General features: G+C 46.1%; 1 protein-coding gene across 2 annotated transcripts; it reads left to right on the top strand.

The window, feature by feature from the left end:
• The first annotated feature begins 892 nt into the window (after positions 1–892).
• On the top strand, positions 893–27,081 carry LOC309536203 (solute carrier family 2, facilitated glucose transporter member 5-like). Of its 2 annotated transcripts, XM_082230178.1 has the most exons (13): positions 893–1,012; positions 3,464–3,545; positions 4,444–4,539; positions 5,772–5,917; positions 7,064–7,188; positions 7,758–7,910; positions 9,312–9,437; positions 11,528–11,715; positions 12,967–13,077; positions 13,834–13,935; positions 15,848–15,923; positions 17,740–17,867; positions 26,836–27,081. In XM_082230178.1, the coding sequence occupies exons 2-13, from the start codon at positions 3,477–3,479 to the stop codon at positions 27,052–27,054; spliced, it is 1,539 nt and encodes a 512-aa protein (XP_082086304.1). In that variant the 5' UTR covers positions 893–1,012; positions 3,464–3,476; the 3' UTR covers positions 27,055–27,081. The 2 variants fall into 2 exon arrangements, with proteins under 2 accessions (XP_082086304.1, XP_082086305.1); XM_082230179.1 differs by lacking the exon at positions 893–1,012 and having other exon boundaries at positions 3,450–3,545.
• The last annotated feature ends 511 nt before the right edge of the window (positions 27,082–27,592 follow it).

Here is a 27,592-nt window from a genome sequence, read left to right as displayed (position 1 = left end):
AGCAGGGGATCCGAACCCAGGTCACCTATGTCCTAGTCCAGGGGTCTGCAACCCGCGGCTCCGGAGCCGCATGTGGCTCTTTTACACCTTTGCTGCGGCTCCGGGGCGGATACTAGTGATGGGAGGAGGCGCATTGTGCGTCCCGACACTCCCCACTGTGGCGGGCGCTGTGCTGGCTGTGGCGTCGCATGGGGGCGGTGCGTGTGTTAGTCATGCACCGTACCGACGTCACCTTCCCACCCGCTCGTTCGCCCGCTACATTGTAAGGGGCATGTACGCTGGTCACTGCATTGAAAGGGGGCATGTATGCTGGTCACTGTTTTGAAGGGGAGTGAAGAACACACACACAAAAAAAGTTAACTTGTTAATTTAACGTTTATTTCTATGAGGAGGAGTAATTCTGAGGGGTCAAACAAAGAAATAATAAAAAGGGACAAAAAAGTTATTTTTATAATGACGAGTCTTGCAGCTCCCAGTTTTTTTTTCTTCAGAAATGGGTCCAAGTGGCTCTTTTTGTCTTAAAGGTTGCAGACCCCTGTCCTAGTCCAACTTCCCAACCACTACCCCATGCTGGCTCTTTCAGTGGGCCTACTCTGAGTAGGGCTCGGCTAGCGACAACCCAATAATAACAATATTGCTTGTGGCTGAGTTAAGGCCGCCTGGCATGCTCACTGCTCAGCTGCTCAGCCACGATGGGATCCTGGTATACCTAATTCAATCACCTGGCCTTCCAACTGCCAACAGCTCCCCCAAATGGAATCTTTCAGCATCCTTCCTCTGATTGGCTCTTGCAATACTGCCTACCCTTTGATGTCTTTCAAGAGAAAACAGGGCAGGGCTGATTTCACCCCTCTACTTCCAAGAACAGAAAGCTGCGGTAAGTTTCTGTGCCTTGCATAGCTGTCAGCCTTCCCTTTTTGGGCGGGAAATTCCCTTATTCCAGCGCCGTTTCCCGCTGCTTCCTGCTGCTATCTTGGATTGTTAGATATCCCATAGACTGTCCCCGGGATAAGTGAGGCTGCTGATCTCTTATTTTCAAGGCTGCTGATCCCTTTTCAAAATTGAAAGTTGACAGCTATGGTGCCTTGAGGGGGTGGGTTGGCTCCCTACAGACAGACTTCACCGCTACCCACTTCTGGGACTGTTGACCCAATGGATTACCTTGGAAGACAACTGCTTCAATTTTCCCTCCATCGTTTCTGACTTGGTTTAAATCTGGGAGTAGGAAACTTGTTGCGCCCCCCCCCCAGGTGTGGTTGGACCACGACTCCTACCCCTGCTTCCTGTTGGCCATGCTGGCTGGGCCTGATAGGAGTTGAAGTCCAAGAACAGATGGAGCCCATAGGCTCCCTATCCCTGCCTTAATCAGTTGTAATAAAAAGCCAGAACAGGCACTCATGCAGAGACTGAGCAGGAAGCCTCCTTGTCTGGGTGGTGCTCCCAGGAGTCTGCCTCTCTGTGTTCGTGATTTCTTTAAACATTCAGAAGACAAGTCACAGGCTTTCAGTATGTCCCTGCCATGAGCATTCACTACCACAAGATATAGCCCCTAGCTTTTTAGACCTTTTTTGTTTCCCTGGGACTAAAAATATTCAGTGAAAAGTGAGCTATAAACACCACTATTAAGTAAGTAAGTAAATACATTTTGCAGGAGGGTTTCCAGCACATAGCAGAAATTTAGGTTTGTGCAATTGAAGTGGATTAAAAGGCAATACCACCCCGGAGCAATAAACACATTTTTGAAAAGAAAAAATACTTTTTGCAGTTTGGAAAATGACATGGAAATGCCTAGAAAAGTATAGAAGGAAGGAATGCCTGACAAGCAAATCAGGCTGAGTGCTGAGCTCACCATCATATCACCATCACCCTGCGAACAATGTGGTATAGTGGTTAGAGTGTCGGACTAAGACCCAGATGGCCAGGATTCAAATGCCTACTCGGCTGTGAAGCTCACTAGGTGACCTTGGGCTGGTCACTGTCCTCTCAGCCTAACCTGCCTCCCAGGGCTGTCATGGGGAGGTGGAGACACATATATGTCACTTTGAGCTTCTTGGAGATAAAGGTGGGATGTAGACTGGATAACTTATTTAAAAAATAATAAGTGAGGAGGGTGGTGAAATTAAGTTTAAAAAGTTTGAAGAACTGTCAAGTATGTTAATAAACTGGTTGCAATATTATCATCTAAATGAATTGTTTAAAACAGATAAAAAGTTAGGTTTTGGGAACCAATCATTCCAGTTGGAGAGAGACCTGCTAGATATTAGTAATATTAAGGTAATTTCAGAAACGTATAAGATATGCAAACAAAAGATGAGCAAGTGAAATCTTCTATGATACACTGGGCAATGGATAGCGAAAATGTATAAATCTGAATCGAATATTTGCTGGAAGTGCAAAGAAAAAGAAGGTACCTTTTTCCATATGTAGTGGGAAATGATATACAATGAGCTGAAAAAAAATGTTCAAGGTAACTTTTTATAAGAAACCAGAGGCTTTTCTTTTAGAGATTAGAGATACCTAAACAATATAAAAACTTGTTTATATATGTGACCACAGCTGCTCGTATGATATTTGTCCAAAGATGGAAAGAAGACAACGTCCCAACCAAAGAAGAATGGCAGCAAAAAACTATTGGAATATGTAGAAATGGCGAAACTCACCGGAAGAATAAGAAATCAATACGACAGTGTCTTTGATTTAGAGTGGAAAACGTTTATTGAATATTTTATAAACTATTGCAAACAGATACACTCATTAGCAGGTTTAACGTAAAGACATGCAGCGTGATAAAACTAATTTCGAATATATGAGTCAACTAATAATTAGGCTTAAACTGGGAGTTGCAATAAAGATACTATAAATATAAGAAATCGCAGAAAGGGAGGAGGGAGGCAGAAATTGGGTTTTGAAATTTGATGTAAAACTATATCTTTTTTGTTTGATGGAAACTGCAAAATGATACACACGTGCGCACACACAAATATATATAGGAGAAAGGTGGTATATAAATGCAATTTAAAAAATCGATAAATCAAAGTGAACTCTCAGCAAAGACTGGTGATACATTTAAAGGGGACTGTAGGTCCATAAGGGGCAAACTATAGTTCCCATTATCCTTTGGCGTAAGCCATAGGGTTTAAATGCGTGGTGTGTACATAGCCATAATCAAACCTCTGCAAAAACAAATCAGGAGGGATGCCCAATAAACAGGCTGTCAGGAGGAGCTGTCCATGGACCATTTAGTCAGGCATGGGCAAACTCCGGCCCTCCAGATGTTTTGGAACTACAATTCCCATCATCCCTAGCTAACAGGACCAGTGGTCAGGGATGATGGGAACTGTAGTCTCAAAACATCTGAAGGGCCGGAGTTTGCCTATGCCAGGTTTAGCTATTCTTATGTTCTTAAAGAAGTTGCAAGAGATAATAACCGCCTGACAAAATGTCCCTCTTCTTCCCCCCACAGCTGAGACTCAATTATGGAAACTACCGGAAGAAGCACTGATAGCAAGGCAGTGCCAGAACCAAAGCCCATAGTCCGCAAATGGGTGAGTTTGGACATGGCCAACCCCCCTGCAATGCAGGAATATGCAGCTGTCCCACATGGGGATTGAACTTGCAACCTTGGCATTATCCCCACCATGCTCTAACCGTCCAATTTGACCTAAGAGGCCATTTTAAAAATTCAACCCTCCCACATCAAACAAGTGACATCACACAACCAGAATACTGGGGAGCGTTCTGCTTTTGCACTCAGGTCCTGCTACGTTCTTTTATAAATGGTGCTGCCAGCTCCCAGAAGCCTTTAGTCCAGCAATAGGGGGATCTGTGGGCCTTCTAGATACTGCTGGACTGCAGCTCCCACTAGCCCTGACTACTGACCATGCTGATGGGAAATGGAGTCCAGCAATACCTGGAGGGCCACAGGTTATATCACCTTGCACCATAAACACTCCTCCTATGAGCAGAACTCTGCCCACACTGCCTTAAGATCCAAGCCATTTGTCTTTCATTAACTATGTCCTATGCATTGATGGGGACACGGGTGGCGCTGTGGGTTAAACCACAGAGCCTAGGGCTTGCCGATCAGAAGGTTGGCGGTTCGAATCCCCGTGACGGGGTGAGCTCCCGTTGCTCGGTCCCTGCTCCTGCCAACCTAGCAGTTCGAAAGCACATCAAAGTGCAAGTAGATAAATAGGTACCACTCTGGCGGGAAGGTAAGCTGTGTTTCCATGCGCTGCTCTGGTTCGCCAGAAGCGGCTTAGTCATGCTGGCCACATGACCCGGAAGCTGTACGCCGGCTCCCTCGGCCAATAAAGCGAGATGAGCGCCGCAACCCCAGAGTCGGTCACAACTGGACCTAACGGTCAGGGGTCCTTTTACCTTATGCATTGATGAACGCTTTGCCTGACAGATGCTCTTATCTGCTGCTTTGATTTCCTGCAGGAGGTGACAAATTCGCTTCTCCGAACAGTGCTGGTCACCAGCTTGGGATCTATCCACTATGGTTACAACCTCTGGGTGGTCTATTCCCCAGTGCTGGTAAGATGACCCTGCAGTACAGGCGGTTTCTTACAATAGGGGCTTCTGACTAAGCTTCTGGGAGTCAGCGAGTCATGGAACAGTAGAGTAGGAAGAGACCCCCAACAGTCATCTAGTTGAGCCCCCTGCAATCCAGGAATCACAGCTAAAGTCATCAGAGATATTTTCAGGTTGTATCTAGGGGTGGAGAGAAATCTGAAATAGTTTGTGATTTAAGGGCACATCTACATAGAACACACATTCCAAAACAAGTTTCCAACTGGAACACCTGTCAAAATTCTTCTCAGAATTTTGTGGTGCAATGCTTCAGCTAGTGTACAGTGGTACCTCGGGTTACATACGCTTCAGGTTACAGGCTCTGCTAACCCATAAATACAGTAGTACCTCGGGTTAAGAACTTTGCTTCAGGATGAGAACAGAAATCGTGCGGCGGTGGCACAGCAGCAGCAGGAGGAGGAGGCCCCATTAGCTAAAGTGGTGCTTCAGGTTAAGAACAGTTTCAGGTTAAGAACGGACCTCCAGAACGAATTAAGTTCTTAACCTGAGGTACCACTGTGTACAAAAAATAAAATGTGTATATTAGTGCAGATAAATGCATATGTATTAGTTAAAATAAGATAGGCTTCTCACCAAGTTTTACTCAGCGTGGAGCCATAGGGGTCTCCTAACAACTCTCAGCATCCTTAACAAATAAATCACTTGGTGACGATGGAGCCTTGGTCTCTTGCAGCCAAAACTCAAAAGAGTCTAGTGGGACTTTAAAACAGGTGTGGAAGATCTTTCTTCAGCCAAGGCTCACATTCCCTTCTGAGCAACCATTGGTAGATGCCGTTGGTGGAAAAGGCTGGAGGAAGAACCGTTTACAGAAAGAAGAAAACAATGAAATGCTTAGGGTTTTATTTTACAAAGTTGAAATCAACTATTTAAAACCTTTTTAAAAAATTAAAATCAACGGTAAGCCGAAAACCAGATTCAAACAGACACCAACGCTCTATGTGTCTGTATAGGCTTTCTCAAAAGAAAACGTTTTTAGCAGTCGCCGAAAAGAATACAGTGAAGGCGCCTGCTTGATATCAAGAGGCAGGGAGTTCCAAAGGGCAAATGCTGCCACTCTAATAGAGAGAAGTTCTACATATGAGTATTATGTGGCACCTGCAAGGGTGCCAGTTCCTTCTGATTAGGATGTGTTGTGGATACACTAACCCTGCCCATGATATGATTTCCTCTCTTAGCTCATGGAAGACATGGGTCATGATGCAAAGAATCCAGGAGAGCAGCAGTATCTGCACTTCATGCTAGGCCTTGCCATCAGTTGGTTCCCTATTGGAGGCCTTACTGGAGCACTCATCGCAGGAGTCATGGTGGATGAATATGGAAGGTATATATAGATGACCTGGTGATTAGTGAACTTCCAGTCCTAACTTTGGACGTGGGGCAGGTGGGCAGGGGAGTGGGGCTTCTGCTGAGCCCTCTCTCCCCAGCTGAGGCTCGATTTAACTTCTGGCTGAGGAGGTTCACCCTGTAAAAAGGCATCCCACATTTTAACAAAAGATATTCAGCCAGCCGAAGTAATGCTATCGTTTGGGTGGCATTCGACAAAGCAGACCCATTCAAATGAATGAGCCAGCCTGAGCGAGCCCCCCCTGATTTCATTGGGTCATCTCTGAGCAAAACTCAGCCAATGACTGCCCTTAGATTTTAATCAGAAATGCAAGGAATCTTGCAAAAGACATATTGCCATTGAGATGGCTGGTGTGGATCAGACACCGCATCAAAGGAAAGGAAAGAAGTATCCAGCCTCTGCTTAATGGTTTCCCTTGTTCTGTGGACTTTCTCCATGCTAATAGGGCTGCGTACATACCATGTATTCGAAGCACAAGGCTTTCCCCAAAGAAACCCGAAGACTGCAGTGTACCTTTCACAGTGCTACACTTCCTGGCACCCTTAACAAGCTACCATTCCCAGGATTCTTTGGATTACAGGAACCACTGTTTAGAAAGTGCCCAAGTTTTTATTTTGATTTTCCTATTCCCTCCATATCGCTTTTCCTTCCGTGACTTTTGTTGTTGTTGTGGGAGGGGTCTTTTTAGATTGTAAGCCTGCAGATAGGGACTGGCTGCCTTGCTTTGGTTTTACTAAGCCTCCCTGGGATCACTTTTGGTATAAAATTAAGCTAAACATATGACCAGAATTAAATAAGTCTTGAAAATAAGTAGCCGGGTTGCCAGGTTATACGGCTTTATGATCCCAACTACGGTCATTCCCCTTCCCTCTCTGGTCCTGCACCCACCATGTCCTTGGAGGATTCTTCTGGAATGAACAAGTGACGCAGGTGTATCTTTGACTGAGCCGGGATTAGAGATTTAACGCCGGCAAAGCCAGAAATCAGCCCGCTGAGACGCATGACCTCCCAAACTGCTCCTCCTGGCAGATCTTGCTTCCCCCAAAGGATGCGGGGAACTCTTCCAATCATTCCACATGTTCCTTGGCCCAGTCATTCCCTTCCTTTCCCCACTCTTTCCAGGAAAGGTGCCTTGCTGATCAATTGCTTCTGCTCCATGGTGTCCTCTATGTTTATGGTTTGCGCCACTGTGGTGCAAGCCTTCCTGTTTACGATGCTTTCACGCTTCATCGCTGGAATAACCATAGGTGAGTTGGGCTACTTCCTGGATTTAGTGAGGGTGTGGGGTTAAGAGAAAATTCCCTGTTCTGAAATCTGAGTTGGGAAGGAACCAGTGCTTGCAATTCAAAGACATATCAAAAGAAGAACCTCCCCACCACCACCACCTCCATATACTGCTTTGGGGAGCCTCCAGCCCATGGGCCAAACCTGGCCCACCAGCAGGGATGTAGCTGACAATAATGATAGCAATTATAGATATTTTTTAAAAGACCGTTTAGAAAGAGCAACAGCACACACATCGGCCAGATTTGGATCCAAGACAGATACCAGCTACTGAAATAGCAGGTGCCAAAAAGGCAATAGAGAAGGCGCCTGCCTGATACGCAGTGGGAGGGAGTTCCAGAGCCTACGTGCCGCCAAACTAAAGGCCTGATTCTGGCCATCATGTGGAATGGACCTCCTGGTAGGATGGCATCTGCAGGATGCCCTCTCTTGCAGAACACAATGACTAGTTGGGTAAGTGGGAGATGTTTGTATGCTTCTATGGCTGTCACATGCCTACTGTGAATAATGCCTTGATTTATCCCCTAACCAGGCATCTTCTACATCGTGGTCCCATTGTACCTCATAGAGATCTCCCCACTGAACATGAGGGGAGCCATTGGCATGCTGCCGCATTTCTTTCTAGCTGTAGGTGTCCTCCTGGCTCAGATACTCTCTTTTCCTGAAATGCTGGGGAACGAAGAAGGTAAATCAGAGAGGAGCACCTCTTAGCCCAAAGGTCATGGTAGAATTGTAGAGATGGAAGGTATTGCCAGGGGTCATTTAGTCCAACATGCTGCAATGCTGGAAAGAGTCCCCAACAGATGACTCAACTCCCAATGAAGAAGAGCTCGCCACCTTCTGAGGGAGACAGTTCCACGACCCCTCCAGTTCCATGTAGTGCTCACAAGCACCAGTGAACCCCCACCAGTACCACCTTATGGTGCCCACAAAAAGTCTTACATGTGCCCACTTGGATCCCAGGATCGGACAGCCAGCGACCCATCAGTTCTGAACAGAGGAGAAGTACAGTGGTAGCTTGGTTCTCAAACTTAATCTATTCCGGAAGTGCGTTCCAAAACCAAAGCATTCCAAAACCAAGGCGTGCTTTCCCATAGAAAGTAATGCAAAACGAATTGATCCGTTCCAGACTTTTAAAGACAACTCCTAAAACAGCAATTCAACATGAATTTTACTAACGAGACCATTGATCCATAAAATGAAAGCAATAAACAATGTACTGCAGGCACACAATCAATCAGTAGCTGAACTGGGTTCCACACAGTCACAAAAACAAAAAAGAGCCACAAAAACGCAAAATAAATAGCAAAAACAAACAGACCTCAGCGTACCACTCAAAACGGAAGTGTGGCACTCAAACCAGTGTAACACTTAAAACAGAGGACATTCGGCTTCCGAAAAAAGTTCACAAACTGGAACACTTACTTCTGGGTTTGCAGTGTTTGGGTTCTAAGTTGGTTTGAGTACCAAGGCGTTTGAGAACCAAGGTACCACTGTACAGAGACCTTCTCTCTGTGAGCAAGCATAGCGATGGCTAATATAGGTGCCTCCCCCTGCCTGTTGATGTGGGGCACACCCATGGTTATGTCTCTTTGCTTTGCTTTTCCCCCCTTTTAAACGTGGCCACCATAACGCCATGCTTCCACAGCAGCCATTTCCCCACATCCCCACGGCAGCCATTTTGTATTATACCCCCATGGCAGCCATTTTGTGTCATGCCACACTTTCCCTCATGGCAGCCAATGGCTAGCACCGACGGCACTTCCCCAAAGGTGCCCACTGACCCAGGAAGGCCATTGATTCCCTCCCTTAGCGTTGGGCAATTCTGTTGTGCCATCTGAGCTGATACTTTTCAAGAGCCAGGGTGGCATGGTAGTTCGAGTGCCGGGCTAGGACCTGGGAGGCCAGGGTTCAAAACCTGGCTCAGACATTGGGCCATTCCCAGTCTCTCAGCCTAACCTCCCTCACAGGGTTGTTGTGAGGATAAGATGGGGAGGAAGAGAACCACGTTCGCCACCTTGAACTCCTTCGAGGAAAGGTGGGGTGTAAATGTAATAAATAAAATTAATTGCTCCTTCTTGCGCAGATTGGCCAATACTGACAAGTGTCCCTGGAATACTGGCATTATTTCAGACCATTGTCGTTCCTTCCTTCCCCGAAAGCCCCAGGTATCTACTGATTCAGAAAAATGATGAAGAAAAGGCCATGCTAGGTAACCACATACATGAACCACTTACATATTGGAGGGTGAGGGATAATAACATTCAAAGTCTTATTAGTGTTTACCTGAGGAGACAATCTGAGAATACAACTGATAGCGCCTAGTGCTTTTTCTGGATGAAACATGGTGTTGTATGTTTGGTGGGGTGAGTCTGGATGGCCTCTTAGGCAACACCCCAAATCTGTCATTCTTGGTTCTCAGAGAGAGAACAGCTGAAATCATTATACTGAATCATACCATTGGTCCATCTAGCTCAGTATTGCTTACACGGACTGGCAGCAGCTTTCTGGGGTTTCAGGCAGGGATCTCACCTAACCCTTCCCGGCGAGCCTTTTCAGTGGTGGCTCCCCTCTTGTGGAGGGCTCCAGTTTCTTCTTTCGAGGCGACCTCAGTTGTGTTTGTGGGATGTAATCCATTGGTGCAGTCAAATGCAACATTCCTTGTTTCCCTAGAGTGGGCACAGGCAGGGGACATCCAGTGTAACTTCCTGTTCCACTGGTCTGGAGCATCCTCCCCCTCCATGTGACCTGGGAGATGGGCGTGGCTCTGGCTGACTCCATAAAAGAGCCGAGTCATACAGCTATTTTCTCAGTCTTAATTACTTGCTTCACTTGCTCTCTTGCTTGCTGCTCTCTTGCTGCCATGCTGCTCTCCTGCAGCCATTTTGTTCTCTTATTAATGTACCGTATTTTTCCGTCTATAAGACGCCCCCATGTATAAGACGCCCCCTATTTGGGGGGACTTTGATTTAAGAAAATGGGAAAGATCTATCCGTGTATAAGATGCCCCCAAATTTTGGACATTATTTTTTTAGGGAAGAAACCTAGTCTTATACACGGAAAAATATGGTATTTTTTGCTGTCTACTTTCACTCAGCCAGCTCTGAACAACAACAAGCAACATGTTGGCTAATAATATACTGACAATATTTTTTATAACACTATAAACAGAAGACATATAATATGTGCATGGAGTCACAAACTAATAAGAATCGGATAAATGTTCCATAACCAGGAATGGTAGGATTGGTAAGTCACTGTCAAGGATCACTGAAATAGAGGCAGAATGCCTTTCCACAGTCAATATCCTATCCAAAATATAGTTGGAAGTGAGTTGGAGCATGTTGGTGCTACGGGCACAACACTACAAACGTGAGGTGATGGGTGCGCCAAATGTCACAATAGGGTGCAGCAGACAGAACAGTTCTTTCAGGATAATGAACTGTTTCAATGATGGATCTTCACCAGCAAATTAATAATCCCCAAAGGTACATCAAATGGCCATGGATCAGCTATCACTCAAAAGTAAGCTCTCAGCCAGCAGCACATGAGTTCAGTCTTCATATGAGATGAACTCACAGTTTGTTGTGTAACCGCCTTTCTGGGATCAAATTGTGAACTGAAATGTGAGTAAACTTTGTTACTTTACTCAGAAAGACTCTTGTGTCTTTATTCTTTTAAGCGGGAATAAACTTAAATAAGAGATTCAAAAGAATCTGCAAACTAGCTTTCAGCTATATTGAGGGGAATTTGCTCTGCTACACCACTTCACTAGCCTGAGTGAAGGAAGGATAATACTTATTCAATATATCCTTTCCTACTATCTTTAACATTCCCACAGTGTTTTCTGTGAAGCTCCATTGAATGTAGCAGAACACCCATCAATTGATTGATTGATTGATTGATTGACAGGTAATAGAACTAGAACACCATTCTCTTGAAACGGAGGCAGCTTATGTTTGCAGTGCTCCCAAACGCTTAGCTTTGGCGCATACAGAACAGCTCCTCCTTGGTGTCTTTCTCCAGAGTGACCCTAGGAGCCAGTCCTCAGTGGCTGACTCACCTGTCGTCACTTAGATTGGCTCCAAGCATCACAACGGGTGAGGCGGAACATCTTCTCAGTGGCCAAAAAGCTGGCTGGGTGTCTCTGGGATGCTGGAGACCGGGAACCCACTGCAGAATTTGTAACGGGTCTTTGCCCCCCCTCCACTACACCTCTTGTGTTTGGTACTGCAAGAAACTCTCCCCACCAGCCTCCGTCCCCTGCTATTCAAAGGCTTTTCCATTGCTGCTTCTTTCCAGCCTTGCAGAAGCTGAGGCACAATGAGGACGTGCAGGAGGAGATAGAAGAGCTGCAGCAGGAGAAGATGGCTGAGAAGACGGAGAAGAGCATGAACCCATTTAAGCTGCTGTGCTTCCCAAGCCTGCGGTGGCAACTCATCTCAGTCATTATCTTGATGTGTGGCCAACAGCTCTCTGGAGTCAACGCAGTAAGGAAGGCAATATCCACAAGCGGTTAGAACAAGGGAGGGGAAGTGGGACCTTGGGTCATCCAGGTGTGGCTGGACTACAGCTCCCATCAACCCCAGCAAGGACGGCCAATGGCTGCGGGTGTTGAGAGTTGGCGTTCCAGGGCACTTCCAAGGAAGCTGAGTGTTGGAAGATTCAGGACGGAGGAAAGGAAGGACTTCTTCATAGTTAAACTATGGAACTATGGCCCCATACAGGAGGCCGCGATGGCCACCAGCTCGGGCGGCTTTAAAGGAGGATTGGGCAAATTCGTGGCACAGGCAGCACCACATTTAGGGTCACAAGCAGTATGGGCGGAGCTTGTTTTGCATCCAAGCTCCGTCAGCCTTTTGGGGGCCCAGCAGTGGCGTAGCGTGGGTTGTCAGCACCCGGGGCAAGGCAAGTAATTTGCGCCCCCTAACCCGTGGATTTGTGCCCCCTAACCCGTGGATTTGCGCCCCCTAACCCTAACCCCCAGATGTTGCACCTGGTGCAGCCGGCCCCCCTGCACCCCCCACGCTACGCCACTGGGGCCCAGTGGCCATGTTTGGAATGTTGAGGGGAGTGCCGTGGGCACCAGTCACAAAATGGCTGCTGGGCGGGGAGGAGACATGAAACAAAATGGCTGCCACATCCAAAAGAGCAGAAAAGGGGGCATCACCCCCAGATGGTGTGCGGATGCTGTTACAACAGCTGCCCCACCAACGGAGGCGGGGAGGAAGGCACCTACATCAGCAACTCTCTCTGAGACAGAAGCTCTTTGATGCTTGTGCTTGGCTTGTGGGTTTTCTGTAGGCATCTGGGTGGCCACTGTGGGAACAGGGGTGTTTTTATGAGCACAAAGAGCAAACAATCTCAAGCAGATTGTAGATTTCTGAGAAGATATTTACCAAGAGCGTTCACAGGCACCACAAGGGGTACTGGTAGGTACACCCACCCCTTGTGGGCACGACTGCAGTGACCTTTGATTCCCATATAGCCAGAGATTCAGAGGATTGCCTGCCTGTTTGTTGGCAACTGCAAACAGTTCTTGTCTGTGCAGAAGAAATGTGAAGAGCTGGATTTAAGGCTGGAAAAGAAACAAAAACGGACCAATTTTCCCATCCCTAGTTTGGAGTTAGAGAGAAAGGATCTTAGGCTTCATTTTGTAGACAGTGCCTCCAAACCCTGAGTCAGCCACAGGACCATCGCCCAGTAAGCTAAAAGTCTCAGTTGTTTTGGTCTCATTTCAGGTATACTTTTATACAGAGAGAATCTACCTGGCTACAGGAACTGACCTAAATAATATCCCATACATCCGTTTAGCATCAAGCGTTGCCATCATCATTTCAGTCTTTGTTGGGGTAAGCCTGCCTCCCTTTCGCCTTTTTTTCTGCCCCTTAAAGTCTCAAAGCTCAGTCTGCTCCAAAGGATGTTCCTGCGCTGCAAACTTTAGCAGCAGTTTTGTGCCAGCACTTAGGAATACAGTGTACATACGCTTCAGGTTACAGACTCCGCTAACCCAGAAATAGTGCTTCAGGTTAAGAACTTTGCTTCAGGGTGAGAACAGAAATTGTGCTCCGGTGGCACAGCAGCAGCAGGAGGCTCCATTAGCTAAAGTGGTGCTTCAGGAACGAATTAAGTACTTAACCCGAGGTACCACTGCACAGGAAGGCACCTTATACCAAGTCAGATACTTTTTGCATCTAACTCTGTATTGTCCACACTGACTGGCAGCAGCTCTCCAGGCTTTCAGCCTTTCCTGGCCTACCTGGCCTGAGCTTTGTAGGGAGGGGCTCACAGCATTGACACTCCAACAGATCTTGCCTCCTCGTGAGGTTCCCGGGGAGATCACCAAGGCTAGTATAGAGCAGTGTGTTCTTCTGTATGTCCAGCTTCCAGCCAAAGTTCATACATACTCTCACTACACACAGCCCCACTTGGCTCCCTGTTCTCTATCAAGGTGCGGTGGTAAAAGACCCACCCGTTTGTTTCTGAGCCCTCTCTCTCACCCCCATTTTAAACTTACTAAGAACCCTGCAAGGTTGGTTAAGCTGAGACTGAGTGCTGCGTCCTTCCTTTTTCACATGCTTTCTTTCCCTTGCTGTTACATTCTCTAGATATTTTACGTTGACTCAATGGGGCGAAGGTTCCTGCTGCTCCTTGCTTTTGGCATGTGCACCATCCTCTGCATCGTATTAACCATGAACCTTGAACTTCAGGTTGGTTGGTTTTTCCCGAACTCTTCAAGCACCAATGTCCTCGAAAGCCAAGCATTACTCCGTCGATTGCTCCTTGGCTATGTGCACGCTAGCAACTGAAAGAGCATCACCCCTTTTGATGGCTCTTTCTCTGTGTACGCATTAATACTTTGAAATGCAGCAACGTCGCTTCTCTTCTGCTGCATTTCAAGTTGTGTTTTCACATTGCTGTGCACACCAGAGAGGAGGCACCTGGTGCATACTGCATGTTGGGTTTCCCCACCTCTGCAATCCACCTGCCCGCAGACAGATGAAGCTGTCAACTGCATATTTCTTTCACAAAATTTATATACCACTTGTTCATTAAATTAAAAAAGCCCTCAGAGTTTCACAATAGGAATAAAACAATGAAATTATTTAAACAGTTTATAACCACTACAGTCGTACCTTGAATCCCGGACACCCTGGAACTTGAACGTTTTGGCTCCTGAATGCCAGAAACCTGGAAGTGAGTGATCCGGTTTGCGAACATTCTTTTGGAACCTGAACGTCTGATGGGGCTTCCACGGCTTCTGATTGACTGCAGGAGATTCCTGCAGCAAATCAGAAGCTGCAATTTGGTTTTCGACTTCCAAGGTACAACTGTATCTTGAAACCTTTATTTAAAAAATTAAAACATGTGCTGGCATTCTACATTTCACCTAAACTATTGAGCTAAGTCTGGGACTTTTTGCAGACCAAAAACTGCATGCCAGTGGTGGGTGGGGCTAGAAGCAAAAGTAGCCTTTGTAGAATAGGCTGGTTTCTGCACACACCTTCCCAAACTCCTCTCTCGCCTCCATCCAGGCATGCAAGAGGCATGATCAGAGTTCAAAGAGCACATTTCCAGCTGGGCAAAAACACACTGAAGGAGGGTGTGTGGAGCAAGGCTGATATGGCCTTGGAATAGGTAGCAGCTCTCTATAAATGAGTGTGAGTGATCGAGGCCTCGCATTAACATCGCTCCTATTTACACAGTTGATACGTGGGGACCATACCGTTATCAAAATGTCATATTTGGTTTGGATAATAATAATAATAATAATAATAATAATAATAATAATAATAATAATTTATTTATACCCCACCCATCTGGCTGAGTTTCCCCAGCCACTCTGGGCGGCTCCCAATCAAGTGTTAAAAACAGTACAGCATTAAATATTAAAAACTTCCCTGAACAGGGCTGCCTTCAGATGTCTTTTAAAGATAGGATAACTGCTTATTTCCTTCACCTCTGAAGGGAGGGTGTTCCACAGGGTGGGTGCCACTACCAAGAAGGCCCTCTGTCTGGTTCCCTGTAACCTCACTTTTCGCAATGAGGGAACTGCCAGAAGGCCCTCGGTGCTGGATCTCAGTGTCCAGGCTGAACGATGGGGTGGAGACGCTCCTTCAGGTATACAGGACCATCAGGTATACAGGACCGAAGATTCTAACAACCCTTCTGTGCAGCACAAGGTGCTTAAAAAAGGACCAGATCTTTCCCTTGCTATCCCATCAGAGATGCTCCTCTGGCACTGGCACATTTTCAAGAAGGGGGCCAGGCCTCCCCCAAACCCTGCAGCAATCCTCAAGAGGACACATCAGGACGAAGATGCTTGGCTGTACCGCGTCCTTTTGAGAATCGCCAGGGATGTGGCAGGGTGAAGCATGTTCGCAGGCCAAGTCAGCCTGGCCAGGTTGGGAGGGGTGTCTTGCGTGTGACATCATGCACATGTGGTGGGCGCAACTCATTTTGGGCACAACTCAGTGCCGCTGTCCTCTGGATTCTTCCCAATGGGAAGTGATCTCTCATGAGTAAACAGCGTCTGATTGACCAATAACATCAGCGATTACATCAAAAGCGCTTTGCCCAAACCTAGCAAGCTTGACACGCTCTCACAACTCTCTCCAACAGGGAGATGCCTTGTGGATGTCTTACGTCAATGCGCTCCTCATCAATATTTTTCTCATGGGACATGCCGTCGGACCTAGTAAGTGCTCAGGTGATACGCAGAGTTCCTTGGAGGAGGCGCAGGATGTGAAGAGCAAAAGGTTTCCAAGGATCGAGGGTGGTCAGGCATCCAAAGCCTTTATTTATCCTCAGCCCCTTCCACTACAGTGTGTCAGGAGCCAGAGTCAGGTGTAGATCAGCAATATAAAAAACACAGTGCCAGCAAAAAACTCTTACAAAACAGCGCAGCCCTAATGATCCCAGCAACTCTTCCCTTTCCAGTGAGGTTAGGCCGACTCTCTCCTTGTCCTTCCACTGGCAGGTGAAGACTGTTTTATTCTGGCAGGCCTTTGGGAACTGACTGTTTTGTTGTTTTTAAGGAAAGGGTCGTAGTGTTTTTAGTGTTTTTATTATCTGCATTTTAACAGATTTTGGGCTTGTTTGTTTTTTCATTGTTTTAATTCCGTTACAGTTTAATGCAGAAGTCAGCAAACTTTTTCAGCAGGGGGCCGATCCACTGTCCCTCAGACCTAGTGGGGGGCCGGACTATATTTTGAAAAATATGTATGCACTAATTCCTATGCCCCACAAATAACCCAGAGATGCATTTTAAATAAAAGCACACATTCTACTCATGTAAAAACATGCTGATTCCCGGACCGTCCGTGGGCCAGATTTAGAAGGCGATTGGGCCGGATCCAGCCCCCGAGCCTTAGTTTGCCTACCCATGGTTTAACGTAATGGGATTAAATATGAGGTTACACTTTCGTAAGATCCCTTGAGTCCCAGGTTCTGTGGAAAGAGCAGGGTACAAAAGAATAATGAAAATAATAGTAGATGGGTTTCTAAGACTGAAGAACACTGATCTACTGGGCTTCGTAGTGAACCACAGAAGTCCCACGATCCTGTTTTCTGTTGATGTTTGTTAATGGTATGTTCAGAAAATCTCCGAATAAAAGTAGTTTGTAGCACTTTACATGAAAAAACCATTTAAAAAATGGAATGCCATTTTGAGGCCAATGGTTTTATAGTATTAAAGACTGTTTGAAAGGTTTCTAATCTGCTTTTCAAGGGGGGGAGACTTCACAAAGTGGTGTAGAAAATAAGCATCAAAGTATGGCCCAACTTTACAAGGGATGCGGGTGGCGCTGTGCGTTAAACCACAGAGCCTAGGACTTGCCAATCAGAAGGTCAGCGGTTCAAATCCCCGCAACAGGGTGAGCTCCCGTTGCTCGGTCCCTGCTCCTGCCAACCTAGCAGTTCGAAAGCACCTCAAAGTGCAAGTAGATAAATAGATACCGCTCCGGCGGGAAGGTAAATGGTGTTTCCGTGCGCTGCTCTGGTTCGCCAGAAGCGGCTTAGTCATGTTGGCCACATGACCCGGAAAAACTGTCTATGGATAAACATTGGCTCCCTCGGCCAATAAAGTGAGATGAGCGCCGCAACCCCAGAGTCGGTCACGACTGGACCTAATGGTCAGGGGTTCCTTTACGGCCCAACTTTAAAACTTTTTAAAAAATCTTCTTTGTGGTTAAAAAATATATAACAACAAATGGCCCCAACAAAATACCTCAATGCATGAGATGTGTGTGTGTGTTATTTTGTTGTTTTTGTTTTAACTCTTTACTTGCGTTTTTACCTTGTATTTTATCCTGTGAACGCCCTGAGATCTTGTCATGAAGGGCAGTATATAAAGCCAATAAATAACGACAACAACGAGAAAATAAAATACATAAACAGTTAAGCAGTTACTAAACAGAGGCAAGATTAAACCACTTTAAAAATAGTTCTCTTTTTAAAAAATAAAAATAAAAAAATCTCCTCCCAACAAGCAGTGAACTCTTTTCTCTACACAGGTGCTCTTCCCAACCTGATAATAGCAGAGATTTTCCTTCAGTCCTCGCGGTCCTCAGCCTATGTGGTCGGGGGTTTTGTGCATTGGTTCCTAAACTTCTTCAGCATTGTGACCTTCCTCAATATCGAGGTGAGTGATTCTGGTGGTCCGTGGGTGTTCTGAACCTTCTACAGCGAAGGGCTGTAGCTCAGCAGTAGAGCATCTGCTTGGCATGCAGAAGGATGTTGAGGACCTAGGAAGCTGCCTTGTCCCTCACTAGTCCATCTAGCTAAGCACTGTCTACACTGACTACCAGAGGCTCTCTAGGGTTTCAGACAGGGAGTCTTTCTCAGTCCTACTTGGAGTCGTCGGGGGTTGAACTGAGCACCTTCTACATGCAAGGCAGATGCTCTGACACTGAGCTATGGTATTTCCTGTAAAAAAACAAAACGTAAGATTCTAGTCCTCCTAATTCTAGGTAAAGGGTTGAATAAGGGTTGAATACAAACATAAGAAGCTGCCTTATATCAAGCCAGTAGTGTCTACACGGACTGGCAGTGGCTCTCCAAGGTTTCAGAGAAGGGGCCGCTCCCAGTTTCCCCTGGACTTGCCAGGGATTGAATTTGAGGCCTCCTATCCCTGAGCCACAGCCATGGGCTCCCCTCCCCCCAAAATCAAGTAATTAAATAAAAATACTTAAGTAAAAGTATAAATTGTAGAAAGATATTGGCAGATTTTTTTCCAAGCACTTGGGGTCAAAAGAAAGGAATTTAAAACAACTGCTGCTGAGACATTTCATTCTGAATCTGCTAGACAGAGCCAGACAGAGGATGGTGACAGGTAGGTGTTCTCCCTGCCCCCTAAATCCTGGCTACGCCTATGGCCATAGACCTTTCCCACCTTAGGTAGGATGGAGAAAGCACATTCCACGCCTACCCTCACCTGGTCCCCAAACTTCCCTTCTGGGGTGTTACTAGAGAGAGAGATGGAAACCAAGCCTTATGAGGAACAGTTGAAGGAGTTGGGTATGTTTAGCCTGGATAAGAGAAGACAGAGCACTGATAGAGAATTGTAGAGTTGGACTCAAGTGTCATCTGGTAGCTATCTTCAAATATCTGAAGGGCTGCCACATAGAATACAGAGCAAGCTCTCCCCCCCCCCATTGCTCCAGAGGGCAGGGCCCAAACTAATGTATTCAAATGGCAAGAAAGAATATCCCAGGTAAACATCAGGCAGAACTGTCGACAGTGGAACCAACTATGTCAGAGGATTCTCTGGCTGTAAATTCTGCACTGTAGCAGGGGGTGGGACCAGAATACCCTGGCCAGGGGGTCCCTTCCAACTCTACAATTCTATGATTCTATGAGATAACCCGGCCTTGAGTTCCTTGAAGGAAAAAAGCACTGGGGAAATATAATGTGCTAAATTAATAAGCTTATGCCTTTCTGTGGGTGGATCTACACACAGGGGAAAAACCCCCCACTATAGATAAGTCATAAAAATTAAATATTTATAACAAAAGAAAAAAAAAACCTCTATGTAAAATCACATAGAAAAGTTTCCTGCTCTACAGCGCCATCTGGTGTTGCATGTTTGTTGTTGTTTAGTCGTTTAGTCGTGTCCGACTCTTCGTGACCCCATGGACCAGAGCACGCCAGGCACTTCTGTCCTCCACTGCCTCCCGCAGTTTGATCAAACTCATGCAAGTAGCTTCAAGAACACCATCCAACCATCTCATTCTCTGTCGTCCCCTTCTCCTTGTGCCCTCCATCTTTCCCAACATCAGGGTCTTTTCCAGGGAGTCTTCTCTTCTCATGAGGTGGCCAAAGTATTGGAGCCTCAGCTTCACGATCTGTCCTTCCAGTGAGCGCTCAGGGCTGATTTCCTTCAGAATGGAGAGGTTTGATCTTCTTGCAGTCCATGGGACTCTCAAGAGTCTCCTCCAGCACCATAATTCAAAAGCATCAATTCTTCGGCGATCAGCCTTCTTTATGGTCCAGCTCTCACTTCCATACATCACTACTGGGAAAACCATGGCTTTTACTATACTGACCTTTGTTGGCAAGGTGATGTCTCTGCTTTTTAAGATGTTGTCTAGGTTTGCCATCGCCTTTCTCCCAAGGAGCAGGCGTCTTTTAATTTCGTGACTGCTGTCACCATCTGCACTGATCATGGAGCCCAAGAAAGTAAAATCTCTCACTGCCTCCATTTCTTCCCCATCTATTTGCCAGGAGGTGATGGGCCCAGTGGCCATGATCTTCGTTTTTTTGATGTTGAGCTTCAGACCATATTTTGCGCTCTCCTCTTTCACCCTCATTAAAAGGTTCTTTAATTCCTCTTCACTTTCTGCCATCAAGGTTGTGTCATCTGCATATCTGAGGTTGTTGATGTTTCTTCCGGTAATCTTAATTCCGGCTTGGGATTCATCCAGCCCAGCCTTTCGCGTGATGAATTCTGCATATAAGTTAAATAAGCAGGGAGACAATATACAGCCTTGCCGTACTCCTTTCCCAATTTGGAACCAATCAGTTGTTCCATATCCAGTTCTAACTGTAGCTTCTTGTCCCACATAGAGATTTCGCAGGAGGCAGATGAGGTGATCAGGCACTCCCATTTCTTTAAGAACTTGCCATAGTTTGCTGTGGTCAACACAGTCAAAGGCTTTTGCATAGTCAATGAAGCAGAAGTAGATGTCTTTCTGGAACTCTCTAGCTTTCTCCATAATCCAGCGCATGTTTGCAATTTGGTCTCTGGTTCCTCTGCCTCTTCTAAATCCAGCTTGCACTTCTGGGAGTTCTCGGTCCACATACTGCTTGAGCCTTCCTTGTAGAATTTTAAGCATAACCTTGCTAGCATGTGAAATGAGTGAAATTGTGCGGTAGTTGGAGCATTCTTTGGCACTGCCTTTCTTTGGGATTGGGATGTAGACTGATCTTCTCCAATCCTCTGGCCACTGCTGAGTTTTCCAAACTTGCTGGCATATTGAGTGTAGCACCTTAACAGCATCATCTTTTAAAATTTTAAACAGTTCAGCTGGAATACCATCACTTCCACTGGCCTTGTTATTTGAATCATAGAATCATAGAATCATAGAATCATAGAGTTGGAAGAGACCACAAGGGCCATCGAGTCCAACCCCCTGCCAAGCAGGAAACACCATCAGAGCACTCCTGACATATGGTTGTCAAGCCTCTGCTTAAAGACCTCCAAAGTAGGAGACTCCACCACACTCCTTGGCAGCAAATTCCACTGTCGAACAGCTCTTACTGTCAGGAAGTTCTTCCTAATGTTTAGGTGGAATCTTCTTTCTTGTAGTTTGGATCCATTGCTCCGTGTCCGCTTCTCTGGAGCAGCAGAAAACAACCTTTCTCCCTCCTCTATGTGACATCCTTTTATATATTTGAACATGGCTATCATATCACCCCTTAACCTCCTCTTCTCCAGGCTAAACATGCCCAGCTCCCTTAGCCGTTCCTCATAAGGCATCGTTTCCAGGCCTTTGACCATTTTGGTTGCCCTCCTCTGGACACGTTCCAGTTTGTCAGTGTCCTTCTTGAATTGTGGTGCCCAGAACTGGACACAGTACTCCAGGTGTGGTCTGACCAGAGCAGAATACAGTGGCACTATTACTTCCCTTGATCTAGATGCTATACTCCTATTGATGCAGCCCAGAATTGCATTGGCTTTTTTAGCTGCCGCGTCACACTGTTGGCTCATGTCAAGTTTGTGGTCAACCAAGACTCCTAGATCCTTTTCACATGTACTGCTCTCAAGCCAGGTGTCACCCATCTTGTATTTGTGCCTCTCATTTTTTTTGCCCAAGTGCAATACTTTACATTTCTCCCTGTTAAAATTCATCTTGTTTATTTTTGCCCAGTTCTCTAATCTGTCAAGGTCGTTTTGAAGTGTGATCCTGTCCTCTGGGGTGTTAGCCACCCCTCCCAGTTTGGTGTCATCTGCAAATTTGATCAGGATGCCCTTGAGTCCATCATCCAAGTCGTTGATAAAGATGTTGAATAAGACCGGGCCCAAGACAGAACCCTGTGGCACCCCACTAGTCACTCTTCTCCAGGATGAAGAGGAACCATTGATGAGCACCCTTTGGGTTCGGTCAGTCAGCCAGTTACAAATCCACTGAGTGGTAGCATAGTCAAGACCGCATTTTACCAGCTTCTTTACAAGAATATCATGGGGCACCTTGTCAAATGCCTTGCTGAAATCAAGGTAGGCTACATCCACTGCGTTCCCTTCATCTACCAGGCTTGTAATTCTGTCAAAAAACGAGATCAGGTTAGTCTGACATGACTTATTTTTCAGAAATCCATGCTGACTATTGGTGATCACAGCATTCCTTTCTAGGTGCTCACAGACTGTTTGCTTAATGATCTGCTCCAGAATCTTCCCTGCTATTGATGTCAGACTGACTGGGCGGTAATTATTTGGGTCCTCTCTTTTCCCCTTTTTGAAAATAGGGACAACATTTGCCCTCCTCCAGTCTGCCGGGACTTCGCCTGTTCTCCAGGAATTCTCAAAGATGACTGCCAGTGGTTCTGAGATCACATCTGCCAGTTCTTTTAATACTCTTGGATGCAGTTCATCTGGCCCTGGAGACTTGAATACATCTAAACTAGCCAAATATTCTTGTACTATCTCCTTAGTTATTCTGGGCTGTGTTTCCTTTGCTGAATCATTTGCTCCAAATTCTTCAGGTCGGGCATTGTTTTCTTTATCGGAGAAGACTGAGGCAAAGAAGGCATTGAGGAGTTCAGCCCTTTCTGTGTCCCCTGTTTGCATTTCACCATCTTCTCCTCTGAGTGATCCCATTGTTTCTTTGTTCTTCCTTTTGCTACGAACATACCCATAAAAGCCTTTTTTGTTGCTTTTAACCTCTCTAGCAAGCCTGAGTTCATTTTGTGCTTTAGCTTTTCTGACTTTGTGTCTACACGTGCTGGCTATTTGTTTGAATTCCTCTTTGGTGGTTTCCCCCCTTTTCCATTTTTTGTACACATCCTTTTTTAATCTTAATTCAGTTAAAAGTTCTTTAGATAGCCACCCTGGCTTCTTTAGGCACCTTCCATGTTTCCGTCTCATTGGTATTGCCTGATGTTGTGCTTTTAGTATCTCCCTCTTAACAAACTCCCAGCCATCATGAACTCCCTTTCCTTTTAGTATTGTTGTCCATGGGATCTCACCCAGCACTTCCCTAAGTTTTATGAAGTCGGCTTTCTTAAAGTCAAGAAATTGAGTCCTAGTATGCTTGGCTGCTCCTTTCCGCTGTATAGTAAACTTCAGAAGAGCATGATCACTCGCGCCTAATGATCCTTCCACTTCTACCCCACTAACCAGGTCATCAACATTGGTTAGGACCAGATCTAAAATGGCTGTTCCTCTTGTTGCTTCTCCCACTTTCTGGACAATGAAGTTGTCTGCAAGGCCAGTGAGGAATCTGTTTGACCTTATGCTCTTGGCTGAGTTTGACGTCCAACAAATATCCGGGTAATTGAAGTCCCCCATTACTACTATCTCCCTTCCTTTTGCATGCTTGGCCATCTGTTCCAGGAAGGCATCATCTATGTCCTCCGTTTGGCTTGGGGATCTATAGTAAACTCCCACAATGAGGTCTCTGTTATTCTTCTCTCCCTTAATTTTGACCCAAATGCTCTCACTTTGGCTTTGAGGATCTAAATCTTGGATCTCTTCACAGGTATACACATCCCTGACATATAACGCCACTCCTCCTCCTTTCTTGTCTGGTCTGTTTCTCTGAAATAGATTGTATCCCCCCATTATTACATTCCAATCGTGGGACTTATCCCACCAGGTTTCAGTGATGCCTATTATGTCATATTTAGTTTGCTGTACCAAGAGCTCAAGCTCATCTTGTTTATTTCCCATGCTTTGCGCATTAGTGTACAGACATTGAAGTCCATTAATCATTCCCCCGTGTCTCTTATTTAAGGATTTTTTCCTCCCACCACTAGGTCCGCATGCTGTTTGCTCCATTTGGTCTATGACATTTGGATGATCATCTTCATTAATTGATAGACTCCTACCTTCAGGAGCACTGTCTCCCTCCCCCACATTAGTCAGTTTAAAGCCCTCCTGATGAGGTTTCTGAGATTTTTGGCAAAAACATTTCTCCCAACCGTTGTGAGGTGCAGCCCATCACATGCCAGAAGTCCATCTTCAAGAAACTGCAGTCCGTGATCTAAGAATCCAAACCGTTCCTGTTTACACCATTTGCGAAGCCAGCTGTTCACTTCCACTATTTTCCCCTCTCTCCCTGGGCCACGTCGTTCAACTGGGAGGACAGATGAGATGACAATTTGTGCATTTAGTTGCTTCAATTTCCTGCCGAGAGCCTCGTAGTCTCTTTTGATCTTCTGGAGGCTATTGCTTGCAGTGTCATTGGTTCCCACATGAACCAAGAGGAAGGGGTATTTGTCAGTGGGTTTTATGATTCCTTGCAGTCGTTCAGTTACATCTTGGATCTTAGCCCCGGGGAGACAGCACACTTCCCGAGACATCTTGTCAGGCCCACAGATCACTGCTTCTGTTCCCCTCAGTAGGGAATCCCCTATCACCACTACACGCCTCCTCTTGGGTTTGGTCGGGGTTCTTCCGTGAGCTGTCCGTTCCAAGGTCGCCTGCACATTCCCTGAGGACTGACTTTGCTGCTCGTCTTCATATACCTGATCGACTGTAATGAGGGAGAGATCCTTAAATGGAGTCTGCTCTTCGTCTTCCATGCTAGGGGAGAGGACCTCAAAGCGATTGTGTATTTCTAAGCAATCAGAGTGAACCCTGGGCCTCCTACTTCTTTCAGTCACGTTTCTCCATATATCTGGCTCCTGTGTTGGTGAACTAGACTCCTTCTCAGGGGAGTCCCCTGTCTCCTCCTTGGTGGAGACGGTGTGCTCTGTTGCTTCCAAGAAGAGCTCCAGCTCTCTAATTCTTTGGAGCGTAGCTACACGTTCCTCCAGTTGCTGGACTTTGTCTTTTAAGAGGGCAATCAACATGCAATTGCTGCAGGTAAAGCTGCCTGCAACCTTTGGCAAGATGGCAAACATTGCGCAGGAATCGCAGGCGACTGCAGCTGTTCCCTCCCCTTCCATCTTGAGATCGTGTCGTTGGGGTTGGCTACAGAGGTCCTCCATCATAAAAAGCTTGAAGACAGGACAAATAACTTCCCCCCCACACAAAAACACCTAGATCTCCCCCAACAAACGTTTGAGACTAGCTCCCCTAAATCTAAAAGATGGATCTAACTGCGCGCGCCGCTGCCCTGCAAACTCTGATAAGCTCCTCCCACAGCTAATCCCCTGCCTCAACAGAAACCCTGCCCCCTCTGACCTTTACACAGGGAAAACAGGTAATGAGCCACAAAGAAAGAAACACACACACACAAGAAAACCCTTTTTGCTCCTTCTTCAACTGATGCCCTGCAAACTCTGATAAGCTCCTCCCACAGCTAATCCCCTGCCTCAACAGAAACCCTGCCCCCTCTGACCTTTACACAGGGAAAACAGCTAATGAGCCACAAAGAAAGAAACACACACACACACACAAGAAAACCCTTTTTGCTCCTTCTTCAACTGATGCCCTGCAAACTCTGCAGTGCTTTCTAAGGCCCATTTGACTTCACTCTCCAGGATGTCTGGCTCAAGGTCAGCAACCACACTACCTGGGGTGTACGAGACATCCATATCTTTCTGGTATAATTCCTCTGTGTATTCTTGCCACCTCTTCTTGATGTCTTCTGCTTCAGTTAGGTCTTTACCACTTTTGTCCTTTATTATGGTAATCTTTGTATGAAATGTTCCTTTCATATTTCCGATTTTCTTGAACAGATCTCTGGTTCTTCCCATTCTGTTGCTTTCCTCTATTTCTTTGCATTGCTCGTTTAAGAAGGTCTTCTTGTCTCTCCTTGCTATTCTTTGGAAATCTGCATTCAATTTCCTGTATCTTTCACTATCTCCCTCGCATTTTGCTTGCCTTCTCTCCCCCGCTATTTGTAAGGCCTCGTTGGACAGCCACTTTGCTTTCTTGCATTTCTTTTTCATTGGGATGGTTTTAGTTGCTGCCTCCTGTATAATGTTGCGAGCCTCCACCCATAGTTCTTCAGGCACTCTGTCCAGCAAATCTAAATCCTTAAACCTGTTCCTCACTTCCACTGTGTATTCATAAGGAATTTGGTTTAGATTGTATCTTACCTGTCCAGTGGTTTTTCCTACTTTCTTCAGTTTAAGCTTGAATTTTGCTATAAGGAGCTGATGATCTGAGCCACAGTCAGCTCCAGGTCTTGTTTTTGCTGACTGTATAGAGCTTCTCCATCTTTGGCTGCAGAGAATATAATCAATCTGATTTCGATGTTGCCCATCTGGGGATGTCCATGTGTAGAGTCGTCTCTTGTGTTGTTGGAAAAGCGTGTTTGTGATGACCAGCTTGTTCTCTTGACAGAACTCTATTAGCCTTTGCCCTGCTTCATTTTGATCTCCAAGGCCAAACTTGCCAGTTGTTCCTTTTATCTCTTGATTCCCTACTTTAGCATTCCAATCCCCTATAATGAGCAGAACATCCTTCTTTGGTGTCACTTCTATAAGGTCTTGTAAGTCTTCATAGAATTGGTCAATTTCAGTTTCTTCAGCACCAGTAGTTGGTGCATAAACTTGGATTACTGTGATGTTAAAAGGTCTGCCTTGGATTCGTATCGAGATCATTCTATCATTTTTGAGACTGCATCCCAGTACAGCTTTCGCCACTCTTTTGTTGACTATGAGGGCCACTCCATTTCTCTTACGGGTTTCTTGCCCACAGTAGTAGATATGATAGTCATCCGAACTGAATTCGCCCATTCCCGTCCATTTTAGCTCACTGATGCCCAGGATGTCAATATTTATTCTTGCCATCTCATTTTTGACCACATCCAACTTACCCAGGTTCATGGTTCTTACATTCCAGGTTCCTATGCAATATTTTTCTTTACAGCATTGGACTTTCCTTTCGCTTCCATGTTTATTGCATGTTTATAACACATTTAAAACTCAGTTTTTTGACTCATGTTGCTGAGCCCTGTTTCTCTGTGTGTGTGTGTGTTGCTGCTCCTGTTCCTTTCCAGAAATACACCGGATTCTTCAGCTTCCTCATCTGCTGTCCGATATGTGCTGCCACCTTCTTTTTCATCTTAAAGATGATCCCAGAAACCACGCACCAGACTTTTCTGGAAATCAGGAAGCAACTGCCCATCTACGTGGCCCAAAGGCAGATCAACAAGATGGAGCGAATGCCAAGGAGAAACACCAGGCGGGCGTTGGGGGAGGGGCAAACCCCCGTGTAGAATTTGATTATAAACATTTATAATCGAGCCATGATCCCAAGGGAATCTCTACAGTTGTCCATCAGCTGTCTCAGCACCATTGAAATGCCAGTATTGAGGTTTTGCCTTGGTTAATTCATTGCCCACCCTCCACCCTAAAGTGTGGGCTCCAAACTTAGGTGGGGTCCGAGAAATAACACACCTCAAGGGTCAAAAGCCCAAGTAGAGAGGTGCGTCTTCCACATTTGATAGAAACTGCATAATGCCAGGCACATCGCTGTGGGGAGGGAATTCGACATCTTAGCGGATGACACAAAAAAGGGGGGTAGTGTGGGGTGGGTGGGAGGCCATGGCTCCGGGCACAGATTTCTGGGGGGACATGAGGTGGGGCAACCAGGTGTGTCCACAACAGGCTCCTTCATCAAGACCTGAGCCATTGGGGGACAAGGCAAGGTGCACCCGGGCTCGGCCTTCAGGCCTGGGGTGGTAGCGGCGCCTCTTTCTTCTTGTGACCAGCGAAGGAACGCCCGCGTACCTCCCACCCCTGGGCTGGCTGAGA

The sequence above is a fragment of the Podarcis vaucheri genome, assembly GCF_965113315.1.
Source record: "Podarcis vaucheri genome assembly, chromosome: 7".
In the NCBI taxonomy this organism is placed as follows: domain Eukaryota; kingdom Metazoa; phylum Chordata; class Lepidosauria; order Squamata; family Lacertidae; genus Podarcis; species Podarcis vaucheri.
The sequence above is the reverse complement of the archived record's forward strand: the minus strand, read 5'-3'. Positions and strand labels throughout refer to the sequence as shown.

Excerpts from the sequence above, each read along its gene's own strand:
- LOC309536203 (XM_082230178.1), top strand. The coding sequence starts at position 3,477 with ATGGAAACTACCGGAAGAAGCACTGATAGCAAGGCAGTGCCAGAACCA. Across the intron at positions 15,924-17,739 it reads GGGACATGCCGTCGGACCTA|GTGCTCTTCCCAACCTGATA; the intron begins GTAAGTGCTCAG and ends TTCTCTACACAG. Across the intron at positions 17,868-26,835 it reads TGACCTTCCTCAATATCGAG|AAATACACCGGATTCTTCAG; the intron begins GTGAGTGATTCT and ends GTTCCTTTCCAG.